This window comes from Chelonoidis abingdonii, chromosome 3 (assembly GCF_003597395.2).
Source record: "Chelonoidis abingdonii isolate Lonesome George chromosome 3, CheloAbing_2.0, whole genome shotgun sequence".
NCBI classification, from domain to species: Eukaryota; Metazoa; Chordata; order Testudines; family Testudinidae; genus Chelonoidis; species Chelonoidis abingdonii.
This window is the reverse complement of record NC_133771.1, coordinates 70,341,740-70,368,839: the sequence shown is the minus strand read 5'-3', so window position 1 is coordinate 70,368,839 and position 27,100 is coordinate 70,341,740. Positions and strand designations below refer to the sequence as shown.

At 39.3% G+C, this 27,100-nt stretch overlaps 1 protein-coding gene across 1 annotated transcript; it reads left to right on the top strand.

Annotated features, from left to right (window-relative positions):
• Window positions 1–935: 935 nt before the first annotated feature.
• Window positions 936–22,150, top strand: AKIRIN2 (akirin 2). The gene is made up of 5 exons (XM_032771850.2): window positions 936–1,537; window positions 16,384–16,527; window positions 17,199–17,348; window positions 21,041–21,112; window positions 21,448–22,150. Exons 1-5 carry the CDS (start codon window positions 1,333–1,335, stop codon window positions 21,456–21,458), a joined length of 582 nt encoding a protein of 193 aa, XP_032627741.1. The 5' UTR covers window positions 936–1,332; the 3' UTR covers window positions 21,459–22,150.
• The last annotated feature ends 4,950 nt before the right edge of the window (window positions 22,151–27,100 follow it).

Below are 27,100 nucleotides of genomic sequence, written 5' to 3'. Positions count from 1 at the left end.
TAGCCTCTGTTCATCAGAGGATGGAGATGGATGGCAGGAGAGAGATCACTTGATCATTGCCTGTTAGCTTCACTCCCTCTGGGGCACCTGGCATTGGCCACTGTTAGTAGACAGATACTGGGCTAGATGGACCTTTGGTCTGACCCAGTACGGCCGTTCTTATGTTCATATTCTCATATTTTTTTTCCATTCACACACTATTGTACTTGTTGGTACAATTCTGACACTAAAAGCTTTTGAGACCACACATTTTACTTAAGAATATTTGTGTGGTATATTTTACTTTTTGTAAAGTACCATGTACACCTGTGGTATCATAAAGAAATAATAAGAGAGCTTGTGCAGCATCCCAACACGAGTGCACTTATGTATAAAATCACTATGATTGCTGAGAACAAGTAATGCTCATTTCCCCAATCCCAATCCTAGATTGCCAGCCCCAACCACATTCAGAAGGCCAGCCCCAACCACATTCAGAAGGCCTCTTCCCTTTTCATTTCTTATCTTCCTCATCTGCTTTGTGTTTCAGGAAATCTTGCATATGAACTTTCCCCTCCCCCTAAGAGTTAGGCCCATTTTCCTGAGTGCAACTGTGTTTTATATTTCTCTCGGCGCTAAAGCTCATTTTCCCTGCCTGATTGTTATTTGCCTGCTTTCTGCACTAGAGACATATAAGGATACCACTCTCAGTCACTTGTCCTTTAACCTGCATCCCATACGGCAGCCTTGGTGGGATTTAAATTCTACCCCGGAAGTTAGGGATCCGGCGCGCTGCATGGCGGGAAGTGTAGTTCCTCCCCTCTCCCTTTAAACGCCTTCGCATAGTGCTGGGGAAGACGCGCAAAAACTACAAGTCCCCTAATCCTTTGCGGCGGCCACCGCCCCTGCTGCGCAGGCGCAATGAAGAGGGCTGGTTTTTGAATCAGCGGCGTTGTTATTGACGCCATATTGCTGGTGTGGGAGAGTCACAGAGGGAAGCGCTGCTGCCATCGCTCTTCATCGGCGGCCCCCAGCAGGCGAGCCGAGCCCGGCTCCGCACCTACCGTCCCAGCAACCGCCCCGGGAACGGCCGGGGGCGGAATTCGCGAGGGCGGGGCGGGCGGAGAGCGAATCCGTCGGCGAAGGAGCCGCCGGGGGGGCCGGAGCCGCTCCCTGGAGAGGGCGATAGGGAGGAGGCGGAGGCCCTGACGCAGCTCCCCCCCCCGCCATCCGCCCCAGTCGGTGGGGAAGGCGCCTCTGGGCTGGGCCGGGTGCTGCCGTCTCCCTCGCACCGAGCACCCGCACCCCGCTCTTCCCGGGTCTCCGCATCCCCCGGCCCGCTCCCCCCTAGCCATGGCTTGCGGCGCCACATTGAAACGGACTCTGGATTTCGACCCTTTGCTGAGCCCGGCCTCCCCGAAGCGGAGGCGATGTGCGCCATTGTCAGCCCCGGCCTCCTCGGCCGCCGCCGCCTCCTCCTTCGCCGCCGCCTCGCCGCAGAAATACCTGCGCATGGAGCCCTCGCCTTTCGGGGAGGTGTCCTCCCGCCTCACCACAGGTGGGTGCCGGGGGGGGCTGAGTGTGACGGGGGCAGGGGCGCGGGTCCTGGCTGAGGGCTTTCGGTGCTGCTGGGGAGTGCGCGGCTGGGTGGGTGGGTCTCGAGTCTCCTCCAGCCATTTTCTCTCGGGCTGCGGGAATGGCAGCGGCCTAGACGGGGCGACTCCGTCTCTGCTTGGCATCGCCACGGAGACGACACAATAGAGATGGCCGTTGGCAGCGGAGGGGGAGGGGCGGGCTGGCCGCTGCGGGCTGGGAGGGGGAGTGTGCAGACCGAGGCGACAGGTCGGGGCCAAGGCTGCGGGGGATGGGGAGAACCTCGATCCAGGGCCGGGGGGGGGCGGGTTTCTTTGCGCTGGGGCGGGCGTGGAGCCTTTCCTCGGGCGGCTGGGGAGCTGCAGGGGCGAGTCAAATTGCGGAAATCCTGGGTAGGGAGGGGGGTGAGCATGTACGTAGGGGCGTGGGGGAGGCGTGATCACACTCGGGAAAGGTGCCTGGCCTCGAGACCCCCCTCTCTGGTCCCCCGATCGATTTGTTGCAGCCATTAGCGCCGGGAGCGAGTGGTGGTGCCTCAGTGAGGCGAGCGGCGGCACTTCCTCTCCTGCTGTTCAGATATTGGAGGGGGAGGGAGTCATGTCCTATCATCAATCACCCACAAAACGCCACTTGGGCAAGGGCGAAAGCGGATACAACAAAGGGAAAATGCCATTCCCAGTCGCCTAGATGTGGCACGGACTGAAATGACAGTCTGTGGTGTCTTTAAAGTTTCATGGGAAAATCAGGTGATGAAAATGATTGGTTTTAAATGCGTAAGTTGCCTTCGGGGCAAATAAAACGTAATTAGCGAGTCTCTGTCTTCACAAAGATGTTGGAGGAAAGAAACCCTTTTCATATTCTTCTCAAGTAATAGAAGATTCAACTGGTGGCCCTAAGACTTAGCTGTTGGCATGTTTGTGCAATTGTTTCAATTTAAAACACAACTTGATCAATTTTGCGAACTAATCTAGGAGAAAATGAATTTTGGCTGGGTGTGCAGAGTCTGCTGGCTTCCTCGTGTCAGTTTACCCTACAGCGTCCAGTAATGCACTTCACAACGTTTGTCATCCATGCATGCAGTCATGAGTTTTTTGTGATGGTGCTGCTGAGATGTAAATCTCTCCTTTGTGTACAGAAAAGGCCTTTCCTAAATTGTCACTAACTCAGTCCTTTGTTAAATTTGTTACCCCTTTTGATAAGAATTGCTGAATTCGTATGTTTCTGGTGCTAAACTGTAATGTTAAGTGTATATTTTAAGTTCTTTGTTACTAGGACAGTTCTGATCTTGCTTAGCTTGATAGACAGCAGGCCCTGATTAAACACTTTTGGTTCTACAGGCTTTAGTCAAACAGTAAAAAAGATCAAGTTTAAGGAATCATGATATTATATGTATAAAATGGTAGTTTCTTAAATTTAGTGGCAATGACTTAATATTTGTTTCTTTTTAAATGAAATGTTTAGAAAGGTTTTTGGATGGATAACCAGGCAGCTTTGTAAAGGATGACACTGCAGTAAGACATTTAAATGTCTGTACATATGTCATCTTTAAGAACAAGCTTAGTTTGCCTATCTTTTCAAAATATGAGTTACAGTTTAAATACTAAGATTTCAGTTGGATAATTTCTTAGGGAAATGGAAGGATCCATGCTATGAATAATTAATATAAATGTGGTTTTAAAAAAAGCTGGTCAGGCCACTGCACTGTACTAGTAATGCATTTTGCTCAAGGGGGAAAGAGTATTGATACAGCTTCAAGGCATGGGTGGTAGTTAAAATCATTTCCTATCTTATTGCTAAATGGTCTTTTTATATAGGGCCTTTGAGACTAAGATTTATTATTGGTCGATAATGTTGAGCATATATAGTTGGTCTGTCTTGAGTGTCTGTCTCATCTTTCCTTTGGGGAAAAAACAAATTCCTAAAGAGAGGTGATTCTATAATGGCAAGAATATGTATAATAATGCAGCAAATGTATCTAAAATGAACAAATTAAATAAATTGTTAAAGTAGGAAGGATTATTATAATACACTAGTTATTGGAGGGGAAATGCCAAAATCTTAAGTGATCAGATTCAACATCAGCTTTTATTTATGGATCTTTGTATCCATACACTAGTTTTTAAACTGCATCTTCAAAATAAAACTTAAAAAGAGAAATTTGCTGTCAACAATTGTCAGTTTGGCAATGTCTCTAATCTCATACAACTCTCTGAATATTAATGTTAAAATCTTGACTAATCAAGTATTATAATGCATCATAATTGATTTTTACTTTCAGAGCAGAAGTAAGTGTTAAGTAGTCATTAAACTATGTTTTCTACTATTAGGTTCTAAATTATTATTTTTGATATGGTGTAGTCAGTGTAATTATGGTGGCTTTGTGAATTATAATGTAGTGAAAGATAAGGCACAAATGAATAAAAATGTTTCTCTGTGTTACTGAATGATCTTGAATAACAACCTTGCTCAATTTAATTGGGAGTTATGCATGCTCACACATGGGTGTGCTCTGACATAAGATTGCTATAATAATGTAATAATGGGAGCTTTTGCATTGCCATACCTCTTTAGTGTTTGCTGAGAATATTGAAGTTCTGCCTAATTTTATGCTTTTCACTAAACATAGTCATAAGTAACATTTCTAAGTGTATTATTACCCTGGTCTTACTTGCTAATACATTATTTGAAAATGAGAGCCTTCCCTTTTAAAGGCACACTGTAAAGAGCCATAGTGCCCATAGGTATATAACATAGAATGTTTAAAAAAAAAAATAAATTCAAATTTAACCCAAACTTTAACTACTTGTTTAATTTTTGCACTTATGGACAGTGAAATTTACTTACAATAGGTAAAGTTTAGTTAATTTCACTCACTGTTTCTCAAGTACAGTGCTGTAGTGTTTCAATGCTTGCAGCCAGAATTTGTTTTAAATTTTGTTTAATGAAAAGATTTCTAGTAATTTGAGACCTAAATTGTGTGTGTGGGGGAAAAAAAACCAACTTGATGCTGCTGTTTAAATCAAGATGGTACTTCATACAACAAATACATTGTTCTTTCTTTGACCTGTCAGTCCTGGTGCTGTTTAACTCCAGTGTATGGCTGTGCACCTCAGTATTTCAAACACTTGATTAATCTTATCAGAAACAAATGTATTATCTGGAAACAAAATGCAGCTTGAATGGCAATAGTGTCTGCAGGAACACAAATTGTATGCTAGCCAGAGGAGACACCAGCTGTCTTAAATTAAGTATAAAATGCTCATAGGCAAATAAATGATACCTCTATTTGGGAGAGGGATGACTTTAGGATGAAATTTATATCTAACAGGAATGTTTTAATCTTTTGTGGTTATTTGGACAGCTGTTAAGTTGCTTTTAGTTTCTCAGTGGATTTGGCAGCTGAATTGTGTTTTGTGGTGTCTCATCTATACCTGCTGTAGATCTTGTATCTAGTACTGTTATGACTATTTTGAATCATTCTTCCATTCTATACCATGAAGTGTTTTGCATCTGTAAGGAATTATCCATCTTAAACTTTTAAATCAAGGTTAACTTATGTAGCGTGCAGACATTGCTACTTACATACAACAATTCTGGTAGGGAAAGTGTGGCACTATTTTAATGTTAGTAAGGCCCCCCCATCCCCCCCTTCTTTTTTAAGCAGATTAGTCTTTATACTCCTACTTGCCTGTAATTGCTTTTACATATGTTCTAGCTAAGATTTGCTATAAGTAAGAATATTTTGTGTGTGTGTGTGTATATAGAGAGAGAGAGAGAGAGGAGAGGGTGTGACTGACTGACTAGGACAGAGAGCACTTTTTAATATAATTCATATTTAAGTTTGTTTGAAGGGCTAGGATTAAACAAAAATCATCAGAGGTGCTTACTTTCTTGTATCTGGAGGATTTCCCCATGCAAGGTGGGTTAGAATACATGCTTTATTGTGGTACTTCAAAAACAGATTGGAGGGTGGCTTTTTTAACTACAGCGTTATGAGTGATTTCAGTTATTCTGAAAATAAAGCATAAATGGTAGTGTCTTTTTTTTTTTTTTTTAACAGAGTGAGGCCCAGGTTTCTCAAAGAGGCAGCCAATTGTGCCAAGGTTTTTTGGTGGTTTTGTATTTTGGGCACATAGGGACTAGAATGAGTCCACCAAGTTCAAATTCATTTGTGACTTTGGCATGACTTAAACTTAGATGTCATGTGGTAACTTGCTGTACCTTATAACTTTCCCATGTGAAATCTTAAAGCTACTATGCTCTCTTTTTATCAAGCTGATAAATTTAGGTGGTGAAAATGGTGGGAGGAATGATGTATTTTTCCTCATTAAGATGTCAGGACAGGTTTATCTTCAGTTGCTTTTGCTGAGGAGTGGAACATATTCAGGGCAAAAATAGTAATATTTTACTAATTGATAATTCCAACATTGTGCTTACAATTGAAAGGCAGATTATGCTGTACTGGCTACAGGGTCTTCTGAAACTGAGGCTTTTAAGTTGATAGAAAGTGGATAAGGTGGGAAACAGTGTCCAAAGAAATAAAAATACGGTGCAGATCTCTTGTCATTAGCTGTTTTAAATCCCATTAACACCGATAGTAACTTCAGATGGCTTCTCTGTGTCTCTGCTCCAGATTGCATATTGTACCTTTAAACAAACTCGTATTTCAGGTGTGCTTCCATGAAAATGGCTTCCTCTCAAAGGTTAAATTGCAGCTAATACCTTACAGAAATCATGAAAAATGCTGTATTTTGAATTAGCCTGAAAAATCTGTATGAAAAACACATGAGCAAGATTTTTAAATTTATCTATATTTGCAGTTTATTTTCCATCTGAAGTAATAATTCTCATGAGCATTTCTCCAGTAAGTAATTGATGTCACAAACCAAAGATTATAGGGAATGGATAGCTATTGGGAATACAAGGCCTTTCATTTCAAATGTCACTGGTTCAAATCCAGGCAGAGAGTGTTAGTGAATGAAACTAATTAAATTAGTTCAGCTTCCCAGATACCATCAGAAGTCTACTTTTTTTACTGGGCACATATCCACATCACAAACCCACAATCTCTAAGTGCACCTTTATTGCTGGCCTTGGCATAGAGACCACTAATTGAACAGGTATAAAAAAATGGATTGTCTTCTCTAACTCTAGTTCAGGATTGAGGGACATTGGTTGATGAGTTTGAAGAATGTATAGTTTTTAACTGTACTGTGTACCTGTTCTCATCCTTTGTGAGTACTAAATTATTCTGTAATGGGATTTAACCTTCTTTCTCCTCACCTGCCTTTTTAAATATATTGAAAAAGTGAAAAACAAGCAAGGACAGATAAATTCTTAAGAAATGCAGACTTGGTTTCATGTAAATAATCCCTAGTAACTGTGGGCAAATATGGTAAAGGAAAATTGGCTGTATATAGTCTTTCCCTTGAGGTATCATTGAATCTTGATTCATTAACAGAGGTTTGTTGAGGATTTTGCCATTCAATATGTTCTTTGATCTTTCACAGAAAAATCTAATATCTAAACCCAGATATAATCTTAAAATTATGCAAGAAAAAGAAATTGGCATATTTAGAGCGGAATAACTGTTTAATCTACCCTGAGCTATCTTTCTCCTTGGATCTGTGAGTTACCTTTTCAGGAAAGCTGCTTCCTCTGTCGGAAACCTAGCAAGCAGTGGCCAAGTACAAGTTTGAGAACCAAGACAAGCAAGTCTTATAGATCTCCTCTTAAGGCCTTCCATGTTATTACTAGCAGTAAACAGAATTTAAATACAAAAATAATCCTGTGTACACTCTCATTAGCAGGACACTTTGTCTTTGTTATTATCATGGCAACATGCCAGGGTTTTCAAAATACCCCAGTATCATAGGACTGTGTTCCCTGAATTAAAATATGCAGGCTGTATGTGAACTTGTTAAATCAGTTTACCCCATTTTGAGAGGTGATTAATAGGCTGATCTTCAAATGTTGCCTAAATGTTGAATTTATCCTCCATTTTTAGCTTCCAGTTTGACAATGAAATTATGGTGATTGTAGAAAAATACAAAAATGTCAGTTGTCTGGCATATTTCACACTGTTTGTTCTTTTATTTTTCATTCCTTAAGTCCCTGACCCAGGGATCTGCATTTTCTGAAATGTCACATTATTGCAAAACACACTAATGCTAATGTGAATGCCAGACATGAAGCAGAAGGAGCAGAACCCTCATTAATTTGTGGTCCTGGGTAATTGGATCTCATGAGGGTGCAGTTCTGTACGACTGAGTCTCTTGAGAGGTTCTGCTGCTGGTCCTGTAAATGTAACCACTGGCTGTGAATGTCAAAAAATAAAATGCTGATCATGGTGCCATCTATAAATCTTACGCAGCAGTGTAGCTCTTTGAAACAAATATAATTTTCAGTGTCTGAAATCTACTGCAAAAACCAACAGATCTTTTTTTGTTTGAGGGCAGAAAAATACATTGAAGTGACTGAGCATGACCAAAGCAAGAGAATGGTAAATGTCTGGATCTCTCTAAAATACACATCTTCATTAATTTTTTTTCAAGATATCTTGGTTGGGTTGGCAGATTCTGGAATGGAGATCTGTTACTAAATGAAGAGCAGTGGGGCCTCAGTTGATATCCCAGTGCTCTCCCAAGGCAGTTTCCTTGATGATGAAATGGGATAACGGCTCGTGGAAGAATACTTGGCTGGTGATCCCTGAATCAGAGGTGTGGTGGCACCAAATGAAAGGCGTATGAACAAGGGGGGACAGGCCTTGGCTAGGAAAAAAGCTGTAAATAAGTGAGATCATAGTAACTAGGAATTACTGAACTGTACGAACTTTCATTTAAAAAGGAGCTGATTCCTTTCTTACTCCTTTATGATTATATATAGATGGCATCATGAAAGTTTTCTACTTGTCTCCTTCATGAAAATCTCAGGTTTGTTTAGATTCTGAATATGGTTGAGCATTTGATTGGTGCAAAAATGGTTGGTTAAATAATGTCAAATTGTCAGATATTTTAAAGCACTAATTTATTAGAACCATAAAAAAAGAGTAAGACTTGATGGTCTCCAAGAGGCTTTTTCAACAGCAGCTCATGTCATCTTGCATATTTGAAGATGTTTGAGATATTTAATAGAAGGTGGCCATCAAATAAGACAAGGATTACCCAATGTGGATGAAAGTCAGTACTCTACTAAATTGCACTGAAAAATGGCTGCTGGTCATTCTGTTTTTTGAAAAATTTGACAGGGCTTTTCATTTTTGACATGAGAAAGTTGTCAATCTTCAACACGACCAATGAAAAATAGGATCAGAGGGCAGCACATCCGTAATACAGAAGGTGGTTTGGATACTCATTTATCAACAAAGCCCCAGCAGCTTTCATATTTGTAAATTAAAAACTTTTTGATTAGTTCACTTGAGGTTTCAGTTAGTTCACTTTTCCCCAACATGTGACATGAGCATGTAGTAAAGTGAGTCATCAAGGCATTTAAGTAGGCTTGCTAACAGGTGGCACCATGATGCAATCAAAAAAGTAGGCCATCGGCTACATTAGGGTATTCTTGCTGGGATATTTGACATTTGACTATGCTCAAATAATGGGTGGTCAGTTATATTATTTGACCAGCTTGTCAAGCCCTAATTCTGAAGGATTCTTTGGTTTAGTTCTAAAGAAATAAATTGGAAGGTGACATCACAAACTGAAACCTGAGTTTCAGGTTCCATTTGAGGGCTGGGAAAGCTGCTACTTCAGTTTCAACCTACTGAATCACCATCCTATTTATTCTGCCAAAGTGTCCTTCAGCTAAATGACGGAAGCCAGGAACCAAGATTTCTGAGGTTGCTAGTATAAAAAGCAGGTCAAAGAAAAAAACAAACAAACAAAAAAAATCCAGCATAAGGGGAAACGTGACAGTAACTCTAGACTTCATAATGGGAATAGTGAAATGTCCTTTCCTCCCCAATTTGTTTTGCCTTTTTCCTTAAAAGTGAACTGCAGTTGCAATTTTAAATGATTTATAGATAATTATTGGCGGGGGGGTGGGGTGATGAGTGACTGATGAACTCTAAATTTGAAAAAATCTTTTTACGACCCTTAATCATGCATTAAGGAAATTATGAACTATCCAACACTGTTTGGAAATAGTTATTCAGTCTCCATTAGCATGACAAGTCATATGGCAGCGTTGACAGAGCCCATAGAGATGACACTTAGAAGTACATAGTTGATGTTTGCTTCAGTAATGGGAGGGTTATATGTAGCAAATAAACTTGTAACTTGGAGCATAAGGAACCAGAACGCTGGCTAATAGCAGAGGTCAGGAAACATGGAGGATTGGGAGGATGTAATACATTGGTTAAGCTTTCCTTTTGTTTGTGGACCATTCAGATTAATGGATGCTGTTTATTTTCCTGCTGATAAGCAGGAAAATGAAGACAGCTGACTAATTCTGTATTGAAACTATGGGGTGAGGGAAGTACTACGTTTTTTGTCTGAGTTTAAGTGCAGTAATTTTTTGTGTAAATGTAGACTTACCTTGTATGCTTTCTATTGTTAGACTGTGTCCAGGAATTATAAAGATGAATAACCTTCACTCCTCCTCAGAAGTGGTGGCTCATTAATCTCCCCCCTCCACCCCAAGTTACATTGGCAGTAGTACTCCCCAAATCATTATCCATCCCAATTTGCAGCCTGATTTCCAAAATTGATTGGGGCCTGTAGTGCAAAGGCTTAACTGTTGCTGCCTGTGACATGCTTTTTTTTTGGGTAGAAAAGATTCCCATTTGTAATTATTTTAATGTTGTGACCATCTATAAAGCAGTTAATTTACTTCAGAATGTTTGTGAAACTTGAATGTACATCAGCACTTTGTTCAGTTCGTTATGTAAACCAAAGGATCTCAAACTGTGGTCTGCGGAGCACTCGATAGTCCGCAGAGCTGTGTGATCATATGACATTGCTTCTTCCAACTGCCAAATTGCATTGAAGGTAGCTAAAATACAAAATTACTTTGTGTGCAATTGCTGCTGTTTCTCTGGCCTTGTCTTCACCACGAAAAAAAGGTCAAGTTTCAATTGGGCGTAGCCAGCTTGTTGTATCTTCAGACTGTATAAATCTAAACACGACTTAAGTGTGAGTATTTTTTCTAGTCCTAGTTAAGACAAAGTATATCTGGGTAGATTAAAGACCATGATTGATTTTTTTTTATTTAAATAGATTTAAAAAATTTAAATCAGATTTTTAGTATAAACCTTCTTCATTCCTCATGTTCTTTCCATTTCATAGACTTAAAGTAGCTTATTTGTACTGGTTTCTTTAGTTACCTAATTGTTAAAATTTCAGATTTTACGTTCTCCTTTCTCTCCCTCCCCTCCACCCCTTAAAGTTTCACACTTAAAATGCTCCTCAGTGCTAGAAAGACAAGCCCATTGTCTCACTAAGGTCATTATTGTGAGACCAACAAATTCAACCACAGAATTGATAAAGCCAGTAGCCCTTGCTATATTTGCAACTAACACCGCCTTTCTATATATTGAACTTCCATAAATCAAGAAATCTGACATGTTTTTGGACATGTTTGCTCTAATGCTCCTCCATCAGGGAATGCAGTTCGATGTCAGTTGGACTTATGCTCTAAAGTCATTTGGAATTTTCAAAAGCACCATCCAGAAATGCTTAAATATGCGTTTAGGAGCTGACTTTAGGCTCCGATTTTTGAAAATTTTGGCCTATGTATAAAAAGGTCACTAACTTTGACGTATTGGAAGCTTAAATAACTTCACTGTTAACATCGAAGCAGTTTTGTTTTGAAGTGACAGAGATTCTGTGCGATCAAGAAGTCTTTAATTAAAATCTATTTTAGATAGTCCTTGTTGCTGCAAACACACAAACTCATGCTAAATTATAAGCACAAGGCCCATGATTCACATGATTTGAAGTCAATGGGGCTGTTCATGTTATGAACTTATTTACATGTTTATGGGATCAGGGCTTTCATTTTCACTATTTTGTTTTTTGGCCTATAGTAGTTTAGTACAAGTAAAATAAGATACCATATGAGTTGTGGCTTAAATTTAAGCCACCTACATTAGAGCTGTGCAATAAATCAATTTTACAGTTTGCTGTTTGAACCAAAACCTTTTTTTTAAAAAAATCCTTTTCAGATAAGATTTTTTGTTGTTGTTTTTCTTACCAAAACAAAAAATCCCTGAAATAAGTTTTTGAACAAAGTGTTTTCTTTTGCTTTGGGGCATTTTAAAGTGTTTTTATCTAAAGCAGAGGAACTATGAAAGCACCATTCACAAAACTAATGGAGGAGGAAGCGATGGTGCCCCCTTTTATATCCTGTATCCCAGGGGATTGCTCTAACCATGGGGCTGTGGGAGACCAGGGTTCAGGTTCCCCCTTCCTGCATGAGTTGTCACCAGACTCTATATTCTCTCTCTCTAGCCCAGTGGTCCCCAACGCGGTACCCGCCGAAATGCTGCCGAATTTCAGCGGCATTTCGGCGGGGATGCCTCTCGATGATATCACTTGTCGACGGCAAGTGGCCTCATCGAGAAGCGTCGCCGCCGAAATTCGGCGGCATTTCAGCAGGTGCTCCACCGTCGCAGTGGTCCTTCAGCTGGTACCTGCTAGCCAAAAAGGTTGAGGACCACTGCTCTAGCCCAGGTAAGCCTCTGGAACAAGAGATGGTTTTGTGGTGCTGCTAAACCAGTTTTTAACAGAAATAGCCTCTTTTGCAGGTGCAAAGAGTATTTTCAGTTTATTCAACTGGTCTAGTTTATTAAAAATTGAGTTGAAAAAGCAGAAAAGCTGGTTTATTGTTCCAATCTGTTAATAAAAACTAGGTGTGAGGGGATGAAATCTACTGGTACTAATAGCCTGAAAGATGTGGTGACTAAAACCAGTGAGTTCAGTTCCCTAACTGCAGATACTTCCTTTGTTTAATAATTTAGTTCTAGGTGCATGCTTTGATACATTTTTTTCCTCATCTAGCACATTTAAGGTAGTCTTATTGAACTAATAAACAGCAATTTAAAATTGTTTTTATGAGCATTTTTAATTGAATTGAAATTTCCATTTAAATAGGGCTTCATAAAATTACAAGTAAAAATCTAATAAATGGAACATTCCCCATTTTTTAACATAAATGTAAAAATTCAGAATTTGAATAAAATGTGAGTTAAGCTATATAAGTGCTTAAATATGTATAGATACAATGCATCTGGTTAGCAACAAAGCACGAAATTCAGTGTAATGGCTATATTTAGTTGTAAGTTAACATATTTTAATAGTTACCAACCAATGAAAATCAACCTTTCTTTAGGAAAATAAAAAGCAGACACGTAAAACAAGACTCAAACCAGTGATTTACGGGTTTCCTGCTTGCTGATTTAAATCATGATTAAAATCAGTGATTTAAATTGCTTTGATTAAAATCAGTCCAACCTGCTATCTGCCCTCACTCTTCCTAGAGTTGTACATAACCATTCCATGACAAAAAGTAATTGAAATACTATCAATAAGAGTAAGAGTGTATCTTTTTTGAGTTCCTTGTATCCTGGACAGTAGAGGAGAGGATGTGTTGGTTTTGATTTTTCATTCCATACATACATATTGCCTGTTTTGCTGTGTTTAGGGACCTGGCATAATCTAGCTTTTTTTTAAATCCCAATTATTGTGTATCTGCTTTTTAGGTGTTTGTCTAATGCCTTGAGTCTCAGTAGGATTTTTTTGTCTATTCCTTTGGAGGGGTTATTGATAAAAGCCTGTGGGTTTTTTTGGTTTGGTACTCTAGTGGTGGGCAGGAAGAAGTTATACTATTTTAGTTGAGATGGCTTCAGAAATAGTTTTTTATTAAGCCAAGAGAATTCCCCTTGTTATACACTCAGTTGCAGTTGAGAGTTTGTGTACACCGAGTATTTGTTCTCAGAACTGCAGAAAAAGACTTCTGTTGTGGTTTGTCATGATTTGAAGTTTAATTTGTTTGTGTAGTTGGTGAACCCAGATCTTAAAAAATTTATTTGACATGGAGTAGTCAGAGTACAACATAGATGTGGTAGTGCTGAGCCCTTGGAATTTAAGCTGTAGGGGCTTGTCTACATGAACATCTAGACTGTGGTAAGCTGGGGTGGGAATCTACCCCGCACCAGCCTGCTGTGGTCTAACTGTGCATATGGACTTTGTGGATGCATATTAATAGTTAATGTGCTTTGATCTAGTCCTCTTTGAAACGGGTCCACATGAACAGTTAGATTGTGGCAGGCTAGTGCAGGGTAGATTCACATCCAGTGTGTCAATCTCTGTTCATGTAGACAAGCCCTAAGACAGTTGAGTACTGCAATACATATTTTTCATAGTGTGGAAAACACTTTAATACAGAACCAATTGTCCTCCATTTCACAATTGCATAACATCTCTGCAGCTATGGCAGCACTTGTGTAGAAAAGTAATATTGAGGAAAGTATTTAACTCTAAATGTAACTTAGCAGATGGAAATGTGGCCTTAGCACCATGATGGCCAGCAAGTGTTTCCTGGACCACAATTTGAGAGCCTGTGCTGTAAACTGTATTTCATTGTAACTCATCATACTTACATACACTTTTACAAATGGATTAGAAAGCCTAACTATATCCCTTGCTTCCATTATAGCTCCTTCCTTTCTGGCTTCACTCCAATTTTTTAATATTCTATGCGATGATAGACCATGGTGTACAATCCAAATGAGAAGCCCGCTTGCTGAAGGTGCAGGGATACCTAGAAGGGTTCTGACACTGCCTCTGCCCAAGGGATCTGTTTTTTGTAACCTGTGGCTAGGAGGTATCTGATATTTGAAGCCTCCAAACTCCTCTGACTGCTGAAAGGGAGAGAGAGAAATATGAGAGGAAGAATAGTTCTGTGGTTAAACCTCTGGACAAGGAATCAGAAGATCTGTTTCCTGCTACTGGCTCTGCCACAGACTTATCCGAATTTGGACAAGTCACTTAAGCCTCTATGCCTCAGTTTACCTATTTGACAGTAGTGTTAATAAATTCATTATGAGATGCTTAGACACAGTATTGCCCACAGAATTCTGTATAGCAGAACCATGTTGCAGTTTTGCCAAACATAAAGGAGCAGCAGGGATGTACTGCCTAAAGTTGTCTGTAGCGTCATGGAGACAGCGTTCTATTACTTTTTGTTTAGTTGTCATTTGGAAAGATATCTTTGCCCTAAGGACTAGCAACTTAATTTTGTAAAATGAAAGTCTAGAGTCTACAGAAGCTAATGATCATCCTGGGATGTGTTGTTTTTGCTGTGAGCAGTAGATTTTTCCAAGTCGTGGTTGGACCTGCAGAAATCTGAAAAATGCCTGTGGGAGAGGGTGTCTGTAAGCATCTGAAGGCCTTTTTTTAAAGAGCAGAAAGCCTGTCAAAATTTTTCTTTTAATTGTCTTTGAAGTTTTTTGATGTGTTTTTGTGACACTGGGGAGAGGGGGCCAGTGTATGTAGTTCTCTGCATTATGTTGTCTAATTCAGGTGCTGAGGCTCATGGGAGCAAAAGCTATGACAGTTTCTAGAGGTAACTGTTTTAATTGTAGAGAAGGCAACATAGGAATGCCTTGGAGGAGGGGGTAAAGGAAGGGATGTTTAGGTTACACTTTGAACGTGTTTCTAGAAATTATTAGTTGCCAGATTTGAAATAAAACTTAAACTTGTGTAAAACATTTAAGAATTTCTGTTGTATAGCAGTACCTTGGGCTAATGGGAATTATTAACAGTTAATGTTACTTTAATTTTTTTTAAATACGTTGCCACTTAAAAATTCATTTGGTATAATTGTGACATTTCAATATGTGTATCATTTTACATATTCATTTCTTAAGTTTAGAAGAGCATATATACCAGTGGTTAACACGGGAATGATGATCATTTAGATGCTATATTTTAAATTATTGAGGCTAGATTATTCAAGTTACTTAAAAATTACCAAATTATACAATTTTTGAACTCCATATTGTTGTTGTCCTTCAAAAGAGAGCAAAATTTGATCCATGAAATATTACTTGTCTGGACCATGGTTTAGAAAACTGCTGATCCTGAAAGTTTTTGTACTGGTTTGCCTAACAGTTTGTAGTCTTGGCAGGTGTCAGAATAATAGTCCCACTATACAATCATATTATTCTGATTACTCTCTTGTTTTCTTCCCCCTTGAGTTGCAACATGTTGTTAGCATCTCTGGAAAAAAAAAAAATAGAAACCAATATTTCATACTATCTGGAAGCTTGGAGTATCTGGTTTTAAATGATTGGTTTTTAATTATGGAGGTGTGTGGATATCAGCCCTTAATTAAGATGAGATATAATGGTGGGGTCAAAGGGAAGCAAGGTAGTAATCAGAAGAACTCCATTAAAATCATATGTGTCAACAGAAGGTGACTAGTGCTATTAGAGCTGGAAGATTGAAACTACCAGGTTTCCAAAGGTGTCTGTCATTTACTTCTAACCATGATGGTTCCTGACCTTAAAACTGTCACTAATTATTCACTCTAGGAAGGCTTTTAAGGCTGGTCTTGTATCTCAGACCAGTGTAACTTGTCACTTGTATCTTCAGTCTTTTTAACATGAATATTATGGAGTGAACTTCTGTAAATGTCAGATTCTTTATTTATATTTGCATTTCACACATGAATATAATTGATAAAATGACCCCTTTAATGGGTTGCAGACCTACACATCACTTCCGGATGCTTGATATCTGAAATAGAAATAAAGTTGAAGAATAGTGTAAAGTATACTAGGCTAACTTTTGTTTTAACTTTTTCTTTTAGAACAAATTCTGTACAACATAAAACAGGAGTACAAACGCATGCAGAAAAGGAGACATTTAGAAAATAGCTTCCAGCAGACAGATCCATGTTGTTCTACTGATGCACAGCCACATGCATTTCTCCTTACTGGACCAGCTTTGCCAGGTATCTAGCACAACTCTGTACAACTTTGATGTATACTTTATGACTCCATGTGGGTAAATAACTTTTCTCAAGTTCTCTGATTCCCTGTGGACCATCTCTTGCTTAAGTTAAATCGTTACTGTTTGTGGAGTTGCATTCATTGCAAGCATTATGTCTTTGCAAATTCCAGCTTTTGATTAAAAGAATTAAAATAGAGCACTCCTTGAAGCATTTCTTAGCTCATTCCCAATAAATCGTCCTGCAAACTAACTTTTTCTAAACCATTGAGCAGCAGATGTCTTTACAGAAAAATCAACTCATACTTTAAAAACGCATGTAACTTTACTACAGTGAATGCCTAGGATCCTTAATGAGGACATGTTTCTGTAGCAGTGTAACCTGTCTTGTCTTTGCTGTAATAGACACTTTTGTATGTAGTAAATGCTATTTAACATTTTTTGAGGCTTTCATTATGCCTATAACATGCTGAACTGAGCATAATTTTAGATTACTTCCTTTTTAAGTGATGGTATAAAATATTTACAATATCAATAAAATCTGGAAGTATCCAAAAATTAAAGCAAGATTTTGCCAAATGTTTTGTTGGAGAACACATTTAATGTAATGGAGATGATGTAGAAAGCTGGAAGATGTTGACTGTAAGTAACTTATGTGTAAATATTTAATCATAGGTACTTCATCTGCAGCATCATCACCATTGAAAAAAGAACAGCCCCTGTTTACTCTCAGACAAGTTGGAATGATCTGTGAACGTTTGCTGAAAGAACGTGAAGAGAAAATCCGTGAAGAGTATGAAGAAATTTTGACCACAAAACTTGCAGGTGCGTTTGAATTAAATGCAACTTGAAAAAAATGATTAATATATTGGTAACCGCAATTTCTGTAACTTTAATGTTATATCCAGTGTGTACTTGACCTCCTTCTATTGGCTAAGAAATGAGATGCTCAAGTTGAAAATCTAAGTTTCCATCTCTGGATATAGCAAAAGTGAGAACGTGTAGTGTCTGTTATAGACTTATCTGGCTCGTTTTCTGTGCTGCTGTGGACAGAAGCTATAACTCCATGGGTATTTCTATACCATCAATTGGTGGAAGCAGAGTTTTTATTTCAAATAGAACTTTCTCTTGCTGGCATATTTGAGCTGACCATCTCCTCCCCATTTTCTGTCTCCACAGAGAAAATGGCTTCCTATTCGGCTTTCCTAAGAGCCATTTGCAAGGTTTTTTTCCCCTTGGGAGGGGCTTTTTCCCTTCTGTTTTTTTTTTTTTTTTTTAAAAAGTTTTTTGTATTTGATGTAGAGGAGACAGTACATGAGGCAGATACCTTTAGCACCAGAAGTTTCCCACATACCAACACTGATTGATCCCGGACAACCAGCAGTGTTTGGCTACTACTTGTGCTTTTCTGACCAGTGGCATAGTTGCTTTCTTCTTTACTACACAGTGGATTGCCTGTTTCCTCTGCCCTGAACCACCCCTCCTTATTGTGGGCAGTTGCATTCACTCCATGCTCTTTGTGCTGGATTGCTGACTCACTGATGTAGTTCAGTTGGTGGAGGCGAGGAACTTCGGCTGTACTTGTGGCTGGGCATCCCACAGGTCCATCTTAGACGTGAATGTCTTTAGGCTTAAAGCAGTGTAAAAATACACATGTAAATAGTAATTTTTCTACCATATTCACTTTTAAGCAGCCTCAGTATTCCTAAATTCCTATATTAGGTAGATGGCTTCCCACTGCTGTCGTACCTATTGTATAATTTTAGAGTCTTTCCCTCAAGATCATCAGGTGCATTCCTTCTTAAGTGTTCTCTACTATGGTAGGATAAGAAAAGCTCAGTTGAAGACCAAGAATGTTTACACATTTGTGTTCTGGATACCTACAGGTTTCCAGCCTAGAGAGGTTGTCTGCATGACAGGTACTTCCTAAAAAATCTCTTGTTAGATACTCCCTCAGTCAGAGTTTCACTGGAGACTGATCTCTTGGGGAGAGGAGACTATATGGTGATTAGTGTGCTCTTAAGGCAGAGGTTACCAAAAAGAGCTGTTAGAAATGCTAGAGGGTCATATTACCTTTTTCATATATGGAACAACGACACATGTTCTGCAACATACAGGAACTTTTGAGGAGGGAGTGCCAAATTAAAATCCAGAGCAAGTCCCTCAGAAATTCTCTAGCAGATCTAAACCAAATGGCTTTCTGCCCTTAAGCTGACTTGTTTACCACTTGGTACTTTTCAAAGTTCAGAGTCTCTTCTTGCTTCTGCAACTATTAGGGTTTCTTTATAGTTTACCGGCGAGCTCCTTTTTTCCATCTTTCATTGCGTATGGATGTCTGACAAACAATTGAATCTTCCAAACAGTCAACCTGATTCAGTGGAGTTCCTTGGTTCTTCCTTATCTCCACTACCTGGAACCTTAATTAGCATTCACTTGGGCTTAGAATCATTAGAGATAGTAGCCTCAATAGGGCTGTGGCTAAAACATTATTCCCCATGAAAGTTACTCTGGATTTCCCTATATAAAAGCTTTTGCGGGTCTGAGAAGGTTAGTTAGGTTCAGGTTATAGGGTACTGGCATATATTGATATCACCTGCTGTATTCTTACATAGCACTCTGGTATTTCTCATTCCTTTGTAGTTGTGATGATTACCTACTTTTAAGGCAATCTGGAAAAACCCAGAGTTCTAATGTGCTACAAGCCCTCATTAAAACTGATTTCAAACAGCCCGCTGTGGATTTGTCCCTTTCCTGTGACATTGTTTGATGAGTAGGATAAGTGATCAGGGATTTCTTTCATTTGTAGACCTGTACTTTGAGCGTACTAGATAATAGTATGCAAACCAGTGCTAAACTGAGCCAGATTTAAATTCATGAGAGAACTTCCGAGGTGGCATCTAGTTTTTAATATATTGTTTTTTCTAAACATTCTAAAATTGAGTTGCTACTGTTTTTGGATACTGTTCTTCAATCTGCTCACATTGGGTATGTCTACACTGCAATTAAAAACCTGGATTCCGATGAAAGGGCTGTTTAATTATGGTGTAGATGCTCAGGCTGGACCATGGAACCTGCAAGGTGGGAGAGTCCTAGAGTGCCCAAATGTCTATGCTGCAGTTAAACAGCCCCTTAGCCTGAGTCGTGTGAACCTGAGTCAGCTTGCATGGGCTAGCCACAGGTGTCTAATTGCAGTGTAGATATACCCATTGTGTTATCCCAGTATTTTGGCTAACATCCTTGTGCAGGTGAGGAAGAGTTGGCTGAATCTGAATTCCAGTAAGTCAGAGATTATGCTTGAAGGGAGAGGGAAACACCTTTAAAAAAAACTGGCTGCCATGTTGGCCAGTTCCGGTTGAAGGCCCACAGATCATCAAGACAGTCCACACTTAGGAGTTCTTTTGCACTGCTTGCTGATTACTGATTCACTGTTTACTTTGCTCATCCCTGCAGGAGGATGGGACTTTCATGGGGGGGACCCTCAGACTGGGACTCTTCTGTGGAAACCAAGAACTGCTACTACATTTTTGGTTGAAGATTGCTTTCTTTAACCTTGCCTCTTCTCAGAACAGTGCAGAGCACTTAAAAGTAATAACCCAACACACTTCACATGCGGTTTTCCACAAGAGAGAAAGGGGAATGGAGAGGAGCTGCATCTGATAGATCATCTTCTTTAATTTCCTAATTCTGAAAGTTAATACCATGTTGATGGGTGCAATATTGGAAACTGAAGAGAATATGGAAAAATGTGTTCTTATGTATGTGATGTATAAAAATTCCTTCTGGAAAGGACTAATTTTGAGTTCAGAGTGAACTGAATATTCTTTACAGTATCATCTTAATCTTAGTATTTAGTTTGAGGAGATTACTCAATAACTGATTTTACTAAACCCCCAGTCACCTGTTCCCTATTGTGACTATTTTGCTGATGAAATAAAGCAAATATTTTTCACTTAGGTTTTTATCCCATAGTTAGCTGTTTCTTGCTTGTTCAACATTTTGGCAATCAGTGACATAATAGATTGTAATAAATCTCTCTTCTATACTGTCATTTCCCAGACCTTTAAATTCTGCCTTTTTGTAACCATGTTCAGTGGTTAGAGGGTGGGAGTTGGGTTCTACTTCCAGCCCTGCCACTCACTGACGTTGCTCAGTTAACCACTCTGGACCTTCATTATGCATCTGTGAAACTGGCATAATGTGACCTTTAGGGATAATGTGAGAATTCAAGTGTGTTTAAAGTGCGTTGAGATCCTCTAAGTGCAGAATATGCCTTTGCCAAATTCCTCTGTCTTATTTTGTCAAGGGAAATCCAATTGATTGTTAACATGGTTTAATGGGGTGGATTTTTTTAGGGAGCAGAGATGAGATGGCTGTGTTGAATAATCCATACTTGCCCCTTACAGACTCTCAACATTTGTTTAATTGATATAGCTTGCATGGCATAAGACGTAAGCCTTGACCTTTTTTTCATGCTAAGTTAAACTTGGTACACTCACTTCTAATGTTAATGTTTGCAGAACAATACGACGCATTTGTGAAGTTCACGCATGATCAGATCATGCGACGATATGGAGAACAGCCTGCTAGTTGTGAGTATCTCGCTTCTTTAACATCCAGCAGGAACACTACATCTCTTAATTGTTCGATAATTAAAATGGCCAGTAGTACCAGTGTGTTTTGTCTATATTTTAACTGAAAAACACTACGTTAAAAGCTTGAATTCATGATACTGTGGAGAATTTAGGGTGAAATGAGAATGTGCTGAATAATATGCCATATATGTGCATCAAGTAGCTTTGCCTCCTGTAAACCATTGGGGATTTGCATTTTAAATTGATTTTTGCTATTGTCTTAACTGATTTCGATTAGATTTGGATTCAGTTATCTTGTCACTAACCTTTTTCTTTTTTTCCTCTTTTTTCAGATGTTTCATGAATCATGTTTTCTGCATATGTGGGCTGCCCTGTACACTCTAATTGTTGCAAGCTGTCCCAGTAAAAGACTTGCAGCAATGCCATATTTCCCCCCCTTCCCCCCACCTCCCCATACCCCCGTGAACACAGGTTATTTCAAGCTTTTGTCAGTGGCAACCACTCTTATGCAGCAACTGGTTTTGGAGTGCTCCCTGATGTCAGTACCACCTGGATGTGGACCTTTGCTACCTGTAATAATACCAGTGGCCTCATTTGCTGTATCATTACAATTTGGCTTCTTATGTTAATAAGTTTGAAAAAGTAAAGGATTAAAAGCTGGTGTTCTAGAACTTGCCCTTCACTGGTTGTGTAAATAAAAATGTAGAATGACACTTCTGACTGAAGTTAGTGTGGTTTTCATAACTGTGCACTACAACAAAACTGTAATCACAGTTAAATTAGAATGTAACCCCAGGACAATTTTAAACAACTAGCCCACAGTACTGCCTGTGAAATAGTAAAGGAGGGCATTTCTGTATTCCAGGACTTTTTTGGGGGTTAAGAATGGGTTTATATGATTTCTCATTTTTGTAGTTTTTATTTATTCTATCAGTCTTTAACAAATGTTTATTGCTGCGATTTTTCAGTGTATCATTGTTTTACTGCCCTTGTAGTACTGGAATTTAGTTGGAAGAATAAAACATTTACTTCTAATCTGTTCGTTTTTAATATGCAGGTGGCGCTGCTGTGTGTGAATAAAATTTATCCGTGTTTAAATGAAAACTTTATTTACTAGCAACTGAAGTAGGTGAGAGTTTAATTTAGAAGAGGGAAATAGACTGAACTATTGAGTAATTCTGCAGAGGTTAAGAGATGATTCCGCTGTTAAATTTGGATGAGCTGCTTCATGTGGAAGCATGTTCTTTATGTAACTGACCAAAAACTTCTGATTTGATATTACTGATGTACTCAGCATGTGTTCTTTTCTCACCCTCAGATTTCAGTGATATCAAAGAAATTTGTTTATAAGACAGACCTGGATATTTTTTCACTCTAGGAATATAAGCCGTTTAAAACATAGCTTTTGGTTAACCAGCAGCAACCAGACGTGTCTATATTAATGTTAGATCTTGACATCCCACGCCCGCTATTGTTTTGGGAAAAGGTTTATTTTGTCTTATTTTGGTATTTAAAGTTGAACTGCAATGGTTAAAGACTCCAGACAGTTTCAGATGTTGGGATGTGAGCTAAGTCCTCCTGTTTGGCAAACTGTCTCTAACTGACCTTTACAACATCCATTTTTGGAAAGCCTTTCTTTTCTCTTCAGTCCCTCATGAACTCTCATTTACTGCAGTAGTGACTTCCCTAGTACCAAAGAGATGCAAATCGCTCTAGTTGTATTCTGAATTTCTGTGGGCTGCACACAATTTACTCCTCTACTCACTGTGCTTGGATTGTTGAGGGTTGGAAGACGAGTATAGTGGACAAGGAAGCAAACTCATCTACATCCTCCGTTATACTCTGGCCTTTTTCCTTCTTGAGGTACAGGGAAAAATACTCAGACCCATTCCTTTCAAAATCCAAAGCAGGCAATATGAACTGACATCTCTAATGTGTCTGCTTGGGACCTGCTTAACCCTTCTCCTTCACGCTGACTATTTTAGTGCATTTTTCTGCTGTGGATGTGGGGAAGAGCACTGCTGCATCAGAGTGAAACCTTAGCTAAACACCTGTGTCCTAGTATATTTTGTCTCCTGGATTGTTTTTCAGGACAATCCCTCCTGCTAAACTGATTAGCTGGGTGGTGTCCACATTGAGTGAATGATAGCGATAAGTGCACTATTTAGTACAAATTTCTTAATATGCTATGGTGATGGGGCTAAGAGAATCACTAACTCTGGTTGATCTTCCCTTTTATGGTAAGCATGAGGGGGAGGATAGTTACTGTAAATAACACGTGCTGTCATACCACTATAGCTATGTTTATGCTGACCCACAATCTCTCCATCTCAAGTACACCACCACTATAGCCGTGTGTATATTCTAAGGGTATGTCTACACTACCCACCGGCTCGGCGGGCAGTGATCGATCCAGCAGGGATCGATTTATCATGTCTAGACTAGCCCAAGCCCTCTCCTGTCTACTCCTGTACTTCAGCGCTGCGAGAGGCGCAGGCAGTCAGTGGGGGAGCGGTAGCAGTCGATTCACCGTGGTGAAGGCACCACAATAGGTTGATCGTAGCTGATGTTGTGCAACTTAGATCAATATCCCACACCAGTGTAGACCAGGGTTAAGTGTAGCTTGCGTAATGCCAGTTTGAAATGAACCAGATGGATGAGAAAATGCTTACAGTAGATACTTGAACGGCTTTAGGTAACCTTAGCCAAATTCAGGGTGTCTTTTTAATACAATTGATGGCATAGGTGTGTGTTTAGACATTTTTACCGTTATTTATTTAAATTTTCAGTTGTGGGAAATTATTTAATGACATGAGAGATTCAGAAAGTTAAAGCGTAACTGTTAAAACAAATCTCAAAACAAAATAAGTATCCTTACATTAAACTCAGTTCGTAAGCAGCATTGTTCTTACTTGGCCTATCTATTTTCAGTGGGGTATGTACAGTGAAATTGACATTTAACGATATGCTAATTGTTCCAAACCGATCTCTAGGCTTTTTTGCTGCTGTTATTTTTTTGGTCCCCTTTTCTCCATGAACTCGGTGCTATTAGGATGCATTTCTAGCATGTGAAGTAGCATGTGAAGGCTGTGATGACCTAGGGATGGTGGGCTCTTGCAGTTTGGTTTCACACTAGAGCTTTTCCTTGAAGGAACTGTACAGTCCTCATTTAAAAAGGAGTTAGAGAAAAATGTGTGTTACAATTAAGAGCCTCTGAGCGGCATTTTTTGTGATTTATCAGTTATCACTAACCAACAGGAAAGATGCATTTTAGGGGAGGTATTTGTCTTGCCAATTCTTTCCTCAAGCTGTAGTGCTGTAGGGATTTTTAGCCTTCTATAAACAAATGTTGGAATAATATACCAAGGGTCATGGTGAATTCTCTATCGCTGCCAATTTTAAATCAGATTTTGTGCTTTTTAAAAGATAAACTGTAGGGATTATTTTGGGGAAGTTCTATGGCTTGTGTTATACAGATTAGAGGAGATCAATTATCTCGTCCTGGAATCTATAAATACAGTTCTTGTGTGTTTGAACACCTGTTTTTGCCCCTTTTTTCTTTCATTCGAAATCCCTTGAAGTGCAAAGCCTGTCTTCCACCTTTCAAAGCTTTTGGAGTAGGCCAGGGGATGACATGCACTGTGATGTGGGGAACCTCTTAAAACCACCATGCTTCTGTGCAAGTGCCTGTGGCAGAGTGTTCCACTTAGGTGTTACATAAAATGAGTTCCCGGCAGTTGGATTGTTGGCACTGACTTATGGCCTGCACTGTTATACTTGAGTTAAATACTTTTTTTTTTTTTTGCCGTAGCCTACAATCCAAAAGCAAAAATAAGTTGAATGCAGTGACCATTTTTTTCATTTAACAAAATGACACTAAGGAGCTGGGTTAGCCCACTCAAGCAACCAGTTTATAAACAGCTGTCCACTACTAGGAGCTATAGCATAAGGAAGAAGCAAGCCTGTTCTACCAAATTCTCCTCCCCCACCACACACAACTGTCATGTAACATTTCTGTTCCCTAGCCTCTCTTTCATGTGGTAAGAAAGGGAGTGATAGATTGTTCCAGCCACCAGGGCTGAAAATGTATTGCGTTGTCTATAGGCAAGGAGACAGGAATAGCTATTACTGTGGTCTTAAAATTTAGGCTGTGAGGAAGGAGATTGAAGTCCACTACCTCCATGGTAGCATTCTCTGAAATGCTTCCAGGAACAGGGTTGAAGGGTCTCACTGTGTGGATGAGATGATGGTGTAGGGAGAAGGGGGGGTAGATTTATTAGGAACAGGAGAGCCTTTTGGGAAAGGAGGAGCCTGTAGGGGAAGGATGGAACCAGATTCCTGATACGTAAAATTAAAGTTTAAAAAACTCTTCTACAACTAAAGGGCTGGGGGGAAGGTGACAGGTGTGTTCAGACAGACACATCCCTTAGAAGATTTTGTCTATTAATGGGAATTCTGTATATCCTGGTAAGGAGAGAAATTGATAAAGTACGGATAAGAACTAAAGAGAAACAGTCAAATGAGTCTTATTCAGTTACATCACATGACAGCTAAACAGTGACAAATTTTATAAGTGCTTGCATACAAATGAATCTGAGTGGTATTAAAGAGGATATTGATATAATAGGCATCTTTGACTTGGTGAAATGATAATCGGACATGGCAGTACTATAGTACAAAATATATAGGAATGACAGTAGGTCTTGCTGCTGGGGAGCAGCATATGTGAAAGTCAAATATAGTAATCTTAAAGGAATTTAACTACTGTAGAATCTCTCTGGATAGAAATTCCGTGCTTGAATAAGAATATAGCAATAGGGATACACTACTGGCCAAGATGGTGAAATGCTCCAGACAATTAGAGAGGCTATTAAAAGAAAAGTCAGTAATGGGGATTTCAACTGTCCCCATAGTGACTGTGTATGTCACCTTAGGATGGGATGCAGAGAAAGTTTCTAGATACTGTACCATTAAGGGAAGAGGCAATTCTTGATTAGTACTAAGTGGAGCTGGTTTGAGAGGTAACTATAGCTCTAGGTTTTGGCAAGGAGAGACAGCAATATCTTTAGCTGCAAAGATTTTTTTTTTAATTATGTATCCACTCGCTTCATACATAGTCTTTGCACTCCTGTTGATATGTGTACTGTGCAGATGCTTCTAACACTACCTGAAAGGGCAACTGTAACTGTATAAATTTGATCACCTGCTACTTTATTTTTCAGCTTTGATTGCAGCCTGCACATTTCTGTTGGATCAGTCAATTTGATCAGGTTCACATTTAATCAAAATCTGATGCAGATGGGGGCTGTCTCTATTGACTTCAAGATGCTCTGTCCATCTGCTCAATTTTACCTCAGTTGTAAGCATTTTTCCATTTTGTTTATTGGCCCTGTTGAAATTTGCAATCATCAGCAGCTTCAGCTGCTTAGATCTTCAACACCTGTTTACCTTTCCTTGAATTTCACTTTCTTATACTCCTCCTTTGCCTTTCTCAATAGTTTGTTGGCCTTTATATGCAGAAGTTGTATTTCAGTACCTTCTTTCCTTGATGAGATGCTGCATCTCCTGGCTTATCCAATTCTTGTTCTGCCTCTGCTGATACCAATGTGTGAATGCTGCAGCTTAAATCACATTATCTCTGAGCACTTCCCATTTTTCTTCGTCTCTCTCACCTCTGCTGCTGGCAGTGCCTCAAATCTGTTCTTTAGTTAACATTAGAACTTCTCACATTGTTTTGATTTTTTAATTTTATACTTTTTTCTTTACCACTTTGTTTAAAGCTGATCTAACTTTAATTTCAATTTAGAAATGCAAGTATTATGGGCACTGCTTAATCTGCTGCTCTATATATGCCCTTACATCTTGAACAGATTATCTGAATCTCAGAGTAATGCAGATGTGGTTGTGTGTGAGAGGGAATATGGCACTTGCAAGAGCTAGGTCAGATACTTATCACAGTTCAAGAAGCGTCTTGCCATTTTGGTT

Bases quoted from the DNA above. Each gene is read 5' to 3' on its own strand.
- AKIRIN2 (XM_032771850.2), top strand. From the start codon at position 1,333: ATGGCTTGCGGCGCCACATTGAAACGGACTCTGGATTTCGACCCTTTG. The intron at 1,538-16,383 runs GTGGGTGCCGGG...TTTTTCTTTTAG, and splicing joins GTCCTCCCGCCTCACCACAG to AACAAATTCTGTACAACATA. The intron at 17,349-21,040 runs GTGCGTTTGAAT...TAATGTTTGCAG, and splicing joins TTTGACCACAAAACTTGCAG to AACAATACGACGCATTTGTG.